The sequence below is a fragment of the Lithobates pipiens genome, unplaced genomic scaffold (assembly GCF_037356315.1).
Source record: "Lithobates pipiens isolate NorthernLeopardFrog02 unplaced genomic scaffold, aLitPip1_a1.2 Scaffold_16, whole genome shotgun sequence".
Lineage (NCBI taxonomy): Eukaryota > Metazoa > Chordata > Amphibia > Anura > Ranidae > Lithobates > Lithobates pipiens.
In genome coordinates, this window is record NW_027507748.1 from 429,079,364 (window position 1) to 429,092,009 (window position 12,646).

The window sequence follows — 12,646 nt, forward strand, 5'->3', positions numbered from 1 at the left end:
TCTAATCAAGAAGTGGAAAATTAGGGGTTCTGTTGAAACCAAACCACGGTCAGGTAGACCAACTAAAATGTCAGCCACAACTGCCAAATTGTTCGGGATGCAAAAAAATGCCCACAAATAACTTTAGGTGAAATAAAGGACTCTGAAAAAATTTTGGTGTGGCTGTTTCAAGATGCCCAATAAGGAGGCACTTGAAGAAAGATGGGCTGCATGGTTGAGTCACCAGAAGAAGGCCATTACTACGCAAATGCCACAAAGTATCCTACTTACGATATGCCAAACAGCACAGACAAGCCTCAAACCTTCAGCCAAACACTAAACGTGAGTGAAAAAAGTTTTTGTTATCAAACATATTCTCTGACAAATAGCCAAGAAATCCATAAATTCTGCCAGGGTATGTAAACTTATGAGCACAACTGTAGGTAAGTGTGTGTGTATGTATGTATGTATGTATATATATATATATATATATATATATATATATATATATATATATATATATATATATATATATATATATATATATATATATGTGTGTGTGTGTATATGTATATATATATATATATAATCTCTATCTCTCTCTCTCTCTCTCTCTCTCTCTCTCTCCTAAACGTGCAGTGCTTGGAAGATATATACTTTAGCTGGTGACGTCACTGATGCATGTGCTCCTGAAGGAATGGCATACCCATGGTCGTTCTTCAGAGCTCTGTGCTGTAGCCGTGACGACATCATTGCGGCTCAGCCATTTACACAGCTGAAGCCTGTGAAGATGGAAGCGTCATGACCCGTGACAGCGTGCTGCTGGTGGGCTTTGTTTTTAGAGAAGTCTGTCATAATGTGTAAAGTATGTTGTGCATACTAGCACATGATGACCTAAACCGCCAGAGGGCCCACTTTATTTTTTTGATGCAGTTTACTGCCACTTTAAAGCGGGACTCCTGCATTGTAGGGGAGGATGCCAACTTGGTGTGTCATAGAGAGAACGCAGGATTCTGGAAAAACAAGGAATTGGGTGAATAAAAATTCTTGCTACTGATACTCCAGGCATAAGGCCGGGTTCACACCACAGCGATGCGGGAACGCCGCGAATCCGCGGCGTTTTCCCGCATCGCATGCCTCCCGCCGGCAGTTCACACTGCCCTATGCGAACGGCTGGGAGTGTCAATGAAATGTTAATGACACCCCCAGATCCGTCCGCATATCGCAGTGCGATCTGCACACTCGCACAGGAATCGGATCGCATGGTGTGAACACCCATGCGATCCGATTCTGCTGCGGACCAAAAAAAGGGTCCCGTGCGAGTTTGCTGCGGGAGCGATGCGAATTCAGCCATACTATCTGTATGGCTGAACTCGCATCGCTACGGAGATCGGATGTGATTTGCACTGCAGTGCGGTGCGAATCACATCCGGATCTCCCCCCGCAGCAGTGTGAACCCAGCCTAAACGAGAACTGTTTTTCCCTAGATTTTAGGTTTAGAGACAATGGGGTTGATTTACTAAAGGTAAATAGTCTGTGCACTTTAAAGCGGAGGTTCACACCAAAATTGAACCTCTGCTTTTTGGACCCCCCCCCCCCCGTTGTCACATTTGGCACGTTTTAGGGGGTGCAGATACCTGTCTAAGACAGGTATTTGCACCCACTTCCGGGCATAGATTGCCACAGGAGTCTACACCTCTTCCTGCCCCAGAGCTGTCTGCTGGGACACACATAGGTCCCAGGAAATAGCAGGGACCAGTTAGGACGTGCAGTGTGACTCGCATATGCGCAGTAGGGAACCGGGAAGTGAAGCCGCATCGCTTCCTGATTTCCCTCACCGAGGATGTCAGCAGCTGCTGAGAGCCAAGTGATTGATCACCTTCGACTGCTGTCACCGCTGGACCCTGGGATAGGTGAGTGTCCATTTATTAAGTCAGCAGCTGCAGTATTTGTAGCCGCTGGGGAGATATAATTTTATATTTGTTTTTGTTCTGAGGGGAATATGCAAGGTAAATGGAAAAAAAAATTAGGGTTTTTTTTTTCTTGCACACGATTGGCTGATAGACATCAGTACAGTAGAGCTTCCCCCTCAGATCTAGAGCAACTGCACTTGCAGTTAACTTCCAAGTGCACAGTATATTTGCCTTTAGTAAATCGAGCTCATTATCTATTTTGAACTGTAAATCGGTGCATAGGGGTTGTGATAAGAGGTTTAATCCCTGTGTGTTTATATGGGTAAAGCCAGTAATGAAGAGTATTGCAGAGTGAGAGCACCCAAGTTGTGGCTTCTTCAGAAATAGGTGTTTTTATATGACCACGTTTGTTTTGTTTTTTTCATTTTAAATTGGTATTTCCTGTCTTATTTTAGCACCTACAGAGCTAAAGAATTTAAAATGCCAAAAGTCAGTCATTTTCTGCCAAATTTACAATTTTGGGATTATTTATGGCCCGTGTGTACCCTATTTAAGCATTATATAACCATGTAATGGAATTATAGAGGCACAAGTCACATTCATTCTTGGCCCTCTTGCTGGCCTTGCTCTGTCCTTTTATGATAAGGTCACTGGACATGTTATACTCTGTAGCATCCTATTTAGGGGCCCCTTCACACCAGATGCTTTGAGCTGTGATCGACTTGTGTACAGTCAACTAGCCCAGATATGGATCACAATTTGGCTGGTTCCTGCTGAAGCAGATGAATTTTGATCCATATATGGCTAGCTTTAGTCTCTACATAACTAGATTTTAAATATTTTTTTTGGATTGTTTATGTAGTCCATTTAAAGTTGCTGATAAGCCTATAGGAGTATTCTGAGGGTTTGCTCCGTAAGTACCGTATGTAATGTTTGGTCCAACTTTAGGAACACCAAGAAGTGTAGTCCTGGAGCAACACTATATTGCAAACCTCTACTGTACTGTATTCTATCCATCGTAACACTTTCTCTCAAGGAGCATTATTTTTACATTTACTCCTTTTTTTTTTTTTTTTTTTTTTTTTTTTTTATTATAGATTCAATGGTTGTTCATAAGGACATGTTTCAGTTACTTTGAGCCAAATCAAGTGTCATGTATACAAGCATAGGCCACATGGGCGTTTTGGCTTGTATAGTGTAAACAAATTTGTGCTTGTGGGCACCTATGAGGCACAGGGGCATTCTATAGCCCCCTGCCAGCAACCTGTCTAAATTACAGGATGATGGCATAGCTATGGCTAAGCACCTTGATGGTGTGAAACACGTTGGCTGTTTTTATCCTTGCTGTATGGATTTACATTAATAAAGGAATCCTTTTTCATTGGAGTGCGACCGGCCGGACTTTTGTTCTGCTTTTCTTGCATGAAATCCGTGATTATAGACTTTCTGAATTTGGGGTATATGTTCCTGTATGCATGTGGCCCTACATGTGAGTACATTTTGGAATAGCGTACAAGCACTGTTTAGTTCTGCCTGTCGTTGATTTTGACAGGCTGCTTTCAGCGGGCCGTACGCTGTCCATGTCGCCCAGAAACGCCCAGTTTTTACACTGTACAAGCCAAACCGCCCGTGTCCATGAGACCATATACTGTATAGAGCCAAGATTGTGTTTTTTTTTTTTTGTTTGTTTTTTTGGGTGGTTTTAATGAGGAAGTTGAAGTTCAATGAAAATTAAAAATTTCAAAAGCCTGTTAATCCTGAAAAGTAGCCAGATGTTTTAGTTCTCCACAATTAATAAGACACCCATTGTATTTACAGCATATTGGCTTTGTGGTTCCATGGATTTGTCAAGCCGTGAATCTAGCAGATGTCTTATTGGCTCTTACATTTGCTTTGGTATGGTAAAACTAGCATAATGTATCAAATAATAAACTGCTTGAAAGTGGGTAGGAGTGACAACAAAGACAGCAAAGATTTATCTTATTTTATTTTTTCCTGAAAATTCTGTATTTGACCATGACAAGGCCCATGTATGCCTTCTAGATGTGAGCTCTGATAGCTGTTTAATGTTTCATCTGAAATGTGTGCATATGGCAAGCTGGAACTCCCAGATTTAAAAGACTGCAAAATGCACACTTGATTCAACAGAACACAAGCTGCGCTTGCTGTCAGTATATACTTTTTCTGATCCTATTGTTTGTGAATTCCATCTCCACCAATTTCACAGTCTGATTTCAACCTGCTGGTGTTTTTAAATCCCCTTTTTCTTCTCTGTCTTTGCTTGTAATGTGCCTGTGTCTGCAGGAGCACGTTGACTTGCTTATCGGACTTCAAAATAGGATTCTAGATATTTTAATCCATTTAGGCACATCACTTTAATAAATGACTGTAAGAAAAGGAATAATCCTTCTGCAGTTTGATCTCCAGATCAAACATCATTTATTTTTATTTTTTTTCCTCCTGCTTCAGCCAAATCACTGTGATTGCCCCTTTCTTTTCAAGTCCCAATTAAAGATTGTCAGTATTGCAAGGTGCTGTGCAGGATGCTGAGCAGGCATTTTATTTGATAGGGTTCATACAACAAGCCCTTCCCCGAATCCTAGACTAACCCACCTTAGAGTCCCAAAGCTAACAATTAAATGGCCTTTGAAAATGGCAGAGCGGCTTAGGAAAGGAAGTCTCACTGGAGTCTAACCTTTTCTTAAGCTGCAAGATTGTGTTTGGAATTAATGATAACTTTCCAGGCTCAAAGTGTGCAGGGCGAAGCGGCAGTACTTTTCAGAGCAGAAGTGGAATAGCTGCAGCCTTCTTGTGTCGTGCATATAAAGTACCAGGGAAAATCTGCCCTCTGTCTTATCAGTCACTAGGCTCTTACAAATTCAGTAGCAGCTAAAGAACCCTATTACCTCGCTGCGCCAGCCACCAGCCACTTCCTTTTCTGAAGAAGTGTAATTGTTTCTTCATATGACATGTTTGTCAGTTTCAGCTTAGTCCACCCTGAATATTTTTTTTTTTTTTTTTTTTATCCATTTTAAATCCTTTGCTTGTTAATTAGCAAAGTAGGAGTTTTGCCAAGTGAAATACTCTGGAATTTACTGCAGATGGACTACTACTTGGCAATGGACAGCTTGATCGACATCAGATTTGGCCACAATCAGGCATGTCTACAAGTGATGGATATGGGGTAGCATAGAAACAGCTGAATTAATGTACTGATGCAGCCTTTGGGTGATCAACATTGGTTCAAGTATTCCATTCTGTCCAAAAGATGTCCAGGGCAGGAAGGTCAGCTGCAGCCCGTGCATGTGCAGATTGTCGTCGTTGTCCAAAATGACTTGTTCCTGTATATAATTGCCAAATGTACAGGATTTCCATTTCTTTTTCTTTTCTTTTTTTTTTTTTTTTTTAAGTGTTGTATGTTTTCATTTCCTCCTGTATCTAGTAATACTCAAGAAAATGTTAGTAGCTAAAGTTTATGAACGTGAAACTATTTTTCAGTTTATTTTTACTTCTCCAGTCTACGGATTACACTTTATTGCGTAGTGTCAAATTTGATGTTGTGTTGTTAAATATCTCACTTAGAAGCAAGGCTAAAATTTTGATGGAATGAATAGAGAAGGATTACTACAAATAAACTTTTTTTTTTTCTTTTCCATTATTTGTTAAAACCCTTTTTTCTTTTGTAACGTATCTTAGCTGTTATTTTTACTAATTGTGTAAATACACATTTTTCTTCATAAATTATTTTATGTAAAACTTAAAACCTTAAACCTTTAAAATTCTAAATGATAGTGATGGTAACAGAATATAACAGCATAGGGAAAATGTGTCTAACCAATCATACCCATGATAACATTCCACTACTATCCAACAAGCTTAAAGGCCACCCTTATACTCCAATCCTCTTGGCCACTTACTGATCTCTGCATTTCGCAGCCTTGCTCCACCTCTTAGGGGATTTTTGTTTTGGATGCTTCCTTTTGCTTGCCGATCATTTCTCTACTACAGCTGAAACAGTTCACTTTCAACCAATATGTGTGCACATTGCCACACACAGGAGTTAAAGGAACATCATATCGTGGATGAAGCTGCATTTGTGATTTATTTATTTCATTTTTCCCTCCATAACTGGCTATAAAGTGCAGAGTCAACTTTCAGCTGTGCTGGATTATATGGGTGACTGGTGTGTTTTTTTTTTTTTCCTCTTTTTTCTCTAAATATTTTTATGCAACTGGACATGGATAACAAATTGTGTGTATGAATAAATGATAGAACCAATGCTAGGATGTTTTTAGAGCAAGAGGCTTTCCATTATAACTGTGATCCTGTCAGCAGAGATCTAAACCAATTTTTAGCAAGTTGTTTGAGTACCTCAGGACCCCCAAAATGCAGGGTGGTCTAATATGTACATACCTTTCCTCCCACATCTAATTATTGATTAGTAATGCTGTCCATCACTCTGAGCCAATAGTGTGGTTTAGGCTGGGCAAGTTAGGTAGAGTTGAAAGTGCAACTTTTGAAACCAAAGTGTAATTGCATACTAGAATTGTGCTGGGAGGCCTAAAGCACTCCATAATTGCAAATATATTCTAAAGTTGTCATTTACATATTTAACCACTTGCAGACCAGACCATTTTGCTGGTCAAAGACCAGACCACTTTTTGCGATTCGGCACTGCGTCGCTTTAACTGACAATTGCGCGGTCATGCGATGTGGCTCCCAAACAAAATTTACGTCCTTTTTTTCCCACAAATGGAGCTTTCTTTTGGTGGTATTTGATCACCCCTGCGGTTTTTATTTTTTGCACTATAAACAAAAATAGAGCGACAATTTTGAAAAAAACGCATTATTTTTTACTTTTTGTTATAATAAATATCCCACAAAAATATCTAAAAAACATTTTTTTTCCCTCAGTTTAGGCCGATACGTATTCTTCTACATATTTTTGGTAAAAAAAATTGCAATAAGCGATTGGTTTGCGCAAAAGTTATAGCGTTTACAAAATAGGGATAGTTTTATAGCATTTTTATTAATAATTTTTTATTTATTTTTTTTACTAGTAATGGCAGCGATCAGCGATATTTTTTTTTTTTTTTTTTTTTTTTTTTTTTTTTTTTTGTGACTGCGACATTGTGGGGGACCCATCGGACATTTTTTGACACATTTTTGGGACCATTGTCATTTTATACAGTAATCACTGCTATATAAATGCAGTGATTCCTGTGTAAATGACACTGGCAGTGAAAGGGTTAACCAGTGGGTGGCAGTGTAGGGGTTAAGTGTTCCTAGGGGTGTGTTACTAACTGTGGGGGGGTTGGGCTTTGATTTAGTGAACACTGATGTCTGCTCCAATCACATGGAGCAGAGATCAGCGTCACTAGTTGCTAGGCAGAATGGAGAAATGTTGTTTACACAGCATTTCCTCCATTCGGCCGCTCCGTGAGACGATCGCGGGGATGCCCGCGGCGATTGAGTCCGCGGGTCCCACGACCGGACTCACGGGGGTCCCGACCAGCGCGGGAGCGCGCCGCCGGCAGGGCGGCATTGAATATTGGACGTACCTGTACGCCAATATGCCTGCCCGTGCCATTCTGTCGACGTACATCGTCGTGCGCTGGTCGGGAAGTGGTTAAAAAGAGATTTTAATTTTGGAACACTTGAACAGTACATGAAGGCCCTGCTTTGTATGGTCCTGGCACTAGTTGGGCTAGCTGACCAAGATGACGGGCTTACTTTAAACGCTATAAGAGCAATTTAGTTGTAAGTATCCAATTACATCATATTGGTCTTTGTGGTCCTCAAATGGACTCGGCTAAACAGTTACGTACAGGGCTTTTTGTTTCTCAAACAATAGGTGCTGGAACTTAACCACAGCCCCATAAAACCCCCTCCCCCTACACACACCCTCCAAATCACATCAAATAGTTGGTGTATTCAGTCAAATTTCATGAAAATGGTAGGAGGGTCTTAAAGGGGCTGTCACTTGTAAACACAGAAACCAGACTTCTGTGTGTACAAGTGATTGTGGTGAGCAGGCACCAAAGGGTCTGAGCCAGAGGTGCTGGAACTAAGTTCCACCAAGTCCCCCCTGGAAAAAAGCCCTGGTTAGGTATACCTCTTTCAAGCCATTAATCATGTCAAGGTTTCTTTAAACTTTACACTTTGTTATGGCAGACAATCTTTCTGGGGTCATTTTGGTGAGTTTAGCATAATTGATTTATGGAAGGTAGTAATCTTATAATAATGTGTGTTTCACACTCCTTTTTGGTACATGTATGGTTAGCTTCACTGAATTTTCCTTTGTATTATCATTTACCTTAAGGCTCAGCTTCACACTGCCCCATTGCGCTTTGGGCAAAGCGGAGCTAATTCTTGGTTTTCGTGTGGGTTAGCTGCGCTTTCCCATAGACCTCTATTATGTTGCACGGTTTTCAGAAAGTGCAGAACATAAGTCTATGGGGAAAGCCCAGCTAACCTTGAATTTTGAAAACCATGGGTTTGCTTCTTTTTGCCCAAAGCAGTGGGGCATTGTAAAGTCTCCTTCATAACCCAGTACACACGATCAGAAAATTTGATGAAAAATACCGCTTTCTAATCGATCATGCGATGATCTGATCATTGGTACAGAAACTTTTGAGAGCCAATCATGACCGTTCGTCCAAAAGTATCCAAAGGGACAAATATGAAAAAAAAATTTTGTTTTAATCAATACAGTATTTGTCCTTTTTAAATCAAAAGACCATGCATGATTGGAAATGAAAGAATACAACAATACATTACATCACTTTTGAAGTTGTATTCTGTCATACGAGAATTACCATAACTTTAGTAACCTTTTCATTTTTGCTAGACTAGCAAGCAAAATGAACAGATGATCATTCGCCCAATATTCTCATTGTGTATAAGATCTAGAAGACGTGTGGAAATAAGTGCACTTTCACACTGCTCTGTAGTAAAATCGCTTATGTGGGATTTGCTGTGATATATATTTTTTCTTGCTTTTGTTTTTTATATGCGTGGGTTTTTTTTTGTTGTTTTTGGAGAGCCTGCACCTGTGAAATTAACATGTGAATCAAAAAAATTCCCACTGTCTTTGACTGCAATTTTTTTAATTCACTTCAATTTTGGTGCGTTTTTCAAAATTGGGTGACGCCTTTTTTATGGTTTTTGTGTGAGAGGCTAATCGCACACAATTGGTGGGAAGACTTGCTATTAGGGTTTCTTTGAAATATAAGAAATTAAGTAGTGCTTTAGCCTACCAGTGCGTTCCCTGAAACAGATGTTTTTTTCTAATCAGAAATGCAATATTGTGCCCAGGGTCTATTTCAATAAAATTGTTTTGCTATTAGAATAATTTCACAACCTTATTGGCTATACTTGCCCAAGCAGTTACACAATTTTATTTAGGAGCTGCCTTTTGTATCACTGATTTTGTATTTACTTTTAATTTTTTTTTATTTGCTGTTTCTCTATTGGGGATGTTTCTCTACACTAGAGTATATATAACAGGGACAGGAATCTGCAGTCTCCCAGTGGGTTTACAGACCGAAATAAAAACGTAACACATTTTGCCCTCACTCAGGCCCGATTCACACCTATGCAGATTGCAGTTTGCATATTCCAGGAGCATTTTTCAATACACGCTTTTGATAAATTGAAGGCTATGGAGCCAAAAAACAGAAAAAGGCCCCTGGCCCTTTCCATAAAATGCTCAGATGTAAACTACATCCATAGGAAACCATGTTAAATGGACTGAAGTGTGTTTCTGCAAAACTGAAAGCGCACTAAAAAATGCATAGGTGTGAACCAGGCCTCAGTCCTAAACAAAACATTTCTGCCAGAGTTTTGGGCAATAAGAGATCCAACTTGATATAGGTATTTTTTGGGGGAAATTTTGTGGAAAAGACATACTGTGCAGACTGTCTTTATGATATAAAGTTAAGCAAAATTTGAAGGTATTTAAGACTTATAGATTTTGTAGGGTTTGTTTTGTGTACTTATCCTCTCAGGGCTTTATTTTTCAAAGGTAATAACTGTTTTTTAAAGCTTTACTAAAACACAGCCTGACCCATAGTGATACATTTCTACACTTAGGGCCAAGAAAAAAACATATCAATGTAATTGGCTCTTACAGAGAGGAAAATAAACTATGAAGTTTTAATATAACTTCAGTCTGGGCTCCTGTGGAAAAATGTTTTAGCTAGTAGTGTCATTGAATTCATTCTTCTCCTGTATTTATTCTTATATAGCAGCTGTTAATTATAGATCTATTATAAGATGAATAAACGTTTCTGCGTTGTCAAGATTTGTGGTTAATTATTGACAGTTCATATTCTCTGAACCATCTGCTAAACAGATTTAGGTTCAGACCAGTTTCTTTTTACCTGAAACAGAACTGGGGGTGGAAGGAGGCGTGTGTGGGAATATTTGTCATAATGTGTACGTTTTGCACATTATGACAGACTTGCCCCTTCTCCAACGATAATAGCTTTGTCCCGGCCCCTGCCATTTTCACTGCTGTTTTTATTTTATTTTTTTCCCCCTATTACCCAACCATTGATAATGCATGCACATTGGAGGTACGTTATCCTAGAAACCGATTCCTCTTACAGAGGAGGTATATACAATATGCCTTGGACAAGCCATTCAGTATACTCATAGGCTAGATGGTTCGATCAAGGACAAGTTTAAATTTAAAAACTTGCTTGCCCCCATCACCCCCAGGTCCCCTACTACCTTATCTGAGCTGGAAGCCCACCACTCAAGTCAATGGGGAGTTACTGTGGGAAGGTTGTGTGTCTGAGGATGTTAACACTGGAGATTTAATGACGCAGAGTGGGGGTAAATAAACAAGTGTGTGCGGCGGGTTAAATACCGAAGCCATCCTACGATAATCTGACTGTTAGTACATGGCTTTCAAGAGCCGATCAGAACAGTTCATCATGAAATTATCTGAAAGGATAAGCACGAAAATGTTTCTTGTACGATACCAGAAGGAACGATATTTGTTTAATCAGTACAGTATTCGTCCATCCAAAAAAATAAAATAAAATCAGTAGACCAAAATTAGGCATGCTCAAACGAAAGAATACAACCCATTACATCCCTTTCGAAGTTGTGTTCTGTCATACTAGAATTTTCCTAACTTTAGTAACCTTTTAGTTTTCGATATGAGACTAGCATGTAAAAAATGACGGAAGGTCATTTGTCCGATATTCCAATTGTATGTACGAGGCTTAAGGGGGGAGGGCGAACAAATTTTCTACTAAAGCGCGACTTGTCCTTTTTATATGTAATACATAATCTGCGCATGACCTTGTGTGGTTCATAATCTGATAACTCTTTATTCTCCTTTCCTCTAGCCATGAATCGCAAACAACCTGCTGGGATCATCCCAAAATGACAGAGCTTTACCAGTCTTTAGGTAAGCAGTGCTTTACTGTGAACCATCTACCAGGTTATAACATTTATCATTCTATTGTATAGAAGGTGAGGAAACATGGGATGTGTACAGCCAAGTACCTGATTCCTAGCTGAAACCTGTGGCTAACTCCTTGCTAACAATATTCCAATGTTATTATTAACAACATATCTATCATTTCGCTTTATAAAGGAATGCTTGAAATAATGTTTTAATCAGGGAATCGCTGTGGCCAAACCAAAATGGTGGTTAAAAAGAGAAGGCCCTCCTTATACTGGCATTCAAATTGAATGTTCTTTAGAATAATGGTCTGTAGAATAAATGATTCTTACAATAGTGTTCAGTGAGAATAAGTCTTGCAGACGGCTAACCTGATCAGTGCTGTCTGATATGTAAAAGGAGCAGCTCTACTGGTTTGATGGTGGTAGCTCTGCTGAGTAACGATGGTGCTCAAACTATGAAGGCACAGCAGGCAGGAGATCAATCTACCACTGCTTGCTTCTCACTGCTTGAGGAACCCTGGTTGAGAAAAGCTGGGCTGGTGCATTCAAATGTTGATTTTTTAATTTGAGCATGCATAAACTCTAGAAACGTATTACCAGACTGAGAACTATGTTGACTTGTAAAAGAAGAGCGTAGGTGTTTCCTATATCTGCTAGGGGCATACAATGTTATCTTTTTCTGCTTTGGGAAAAAGAGCAGTTATCTCAATAACTTTGCGATTTGGATGACGTTCAGACCAGTTAGCGTTATTTTCTAACTTATTTGGCTTGGACGATTATTAAATAAGCTGTGTTTGCCCTGTTCAATCTCTTGGATAAGTCACATTAAAGAGGAACTGCAGTCTGCTCACATAATTTGTAAAAGAAAAAAAAAAAAACTCTTTGCTATTCTGAAGCTTCCCTCCAACCACTTTTCATATTATTTTATATATACTTTGATTCTGTACTGGCCAAATATGCTGCAGGAATCTCCTGCCACTAAGTCTGACTTAATCCATTTTGTGGGCAGCTGAAGCTGCTGCTTGTTAACTTCCTGAATCTACACAGAGGCACACCTCCAGCTCTGCAGCTCTCATTGGCCCTCTTATGACTTTCCTTTCTCTCTCCGTCTCCCAAGTTAAAACAACAAGGGCAGAATATTTAACAACAATGAAAAAATGACTGACTGAAGGTCTGCTTTAAATATAATCATAATGTGGGTTCTTTGCAAGTATTCACACATAAATATGGGTTAAAGTGGTTGTAAACCCTTACAACACACTTTGACCTACAGGTAAGCCTAGATTAAGGCTTACCTGTAGGTCCAAGAAATATCTCCTAAACCTACACGG

The 12,646-nt window shown here is 39.5% G+C and overlaps 1 protein-coding gene across 8 annotated transcripts in view; it reads left to right on the forward strand.

Moving 5' to 3' along the window:
- The window catches only part of DMD (dystrophin), a 3,436,004-nt gene that overhangs the window by 3,110,287 nt on the left and 313,071 nt on the right, over positions 1-12,646 (forward strand). For all 8 annotated transcript variants that reach the window (XM_077482558.1, XM_077482560.1, XM_077482557.1 and 5 more), the window contains one exon: positions 11,255-11,316. In XM_077482558.1, the coding sequence (XP_077338684.1) occupies positions 11,255-11,316 (62 nt within the window). The remainder of the gene's footprint in view (positions 1-11,254; positions 11,317-12,646) is intronic.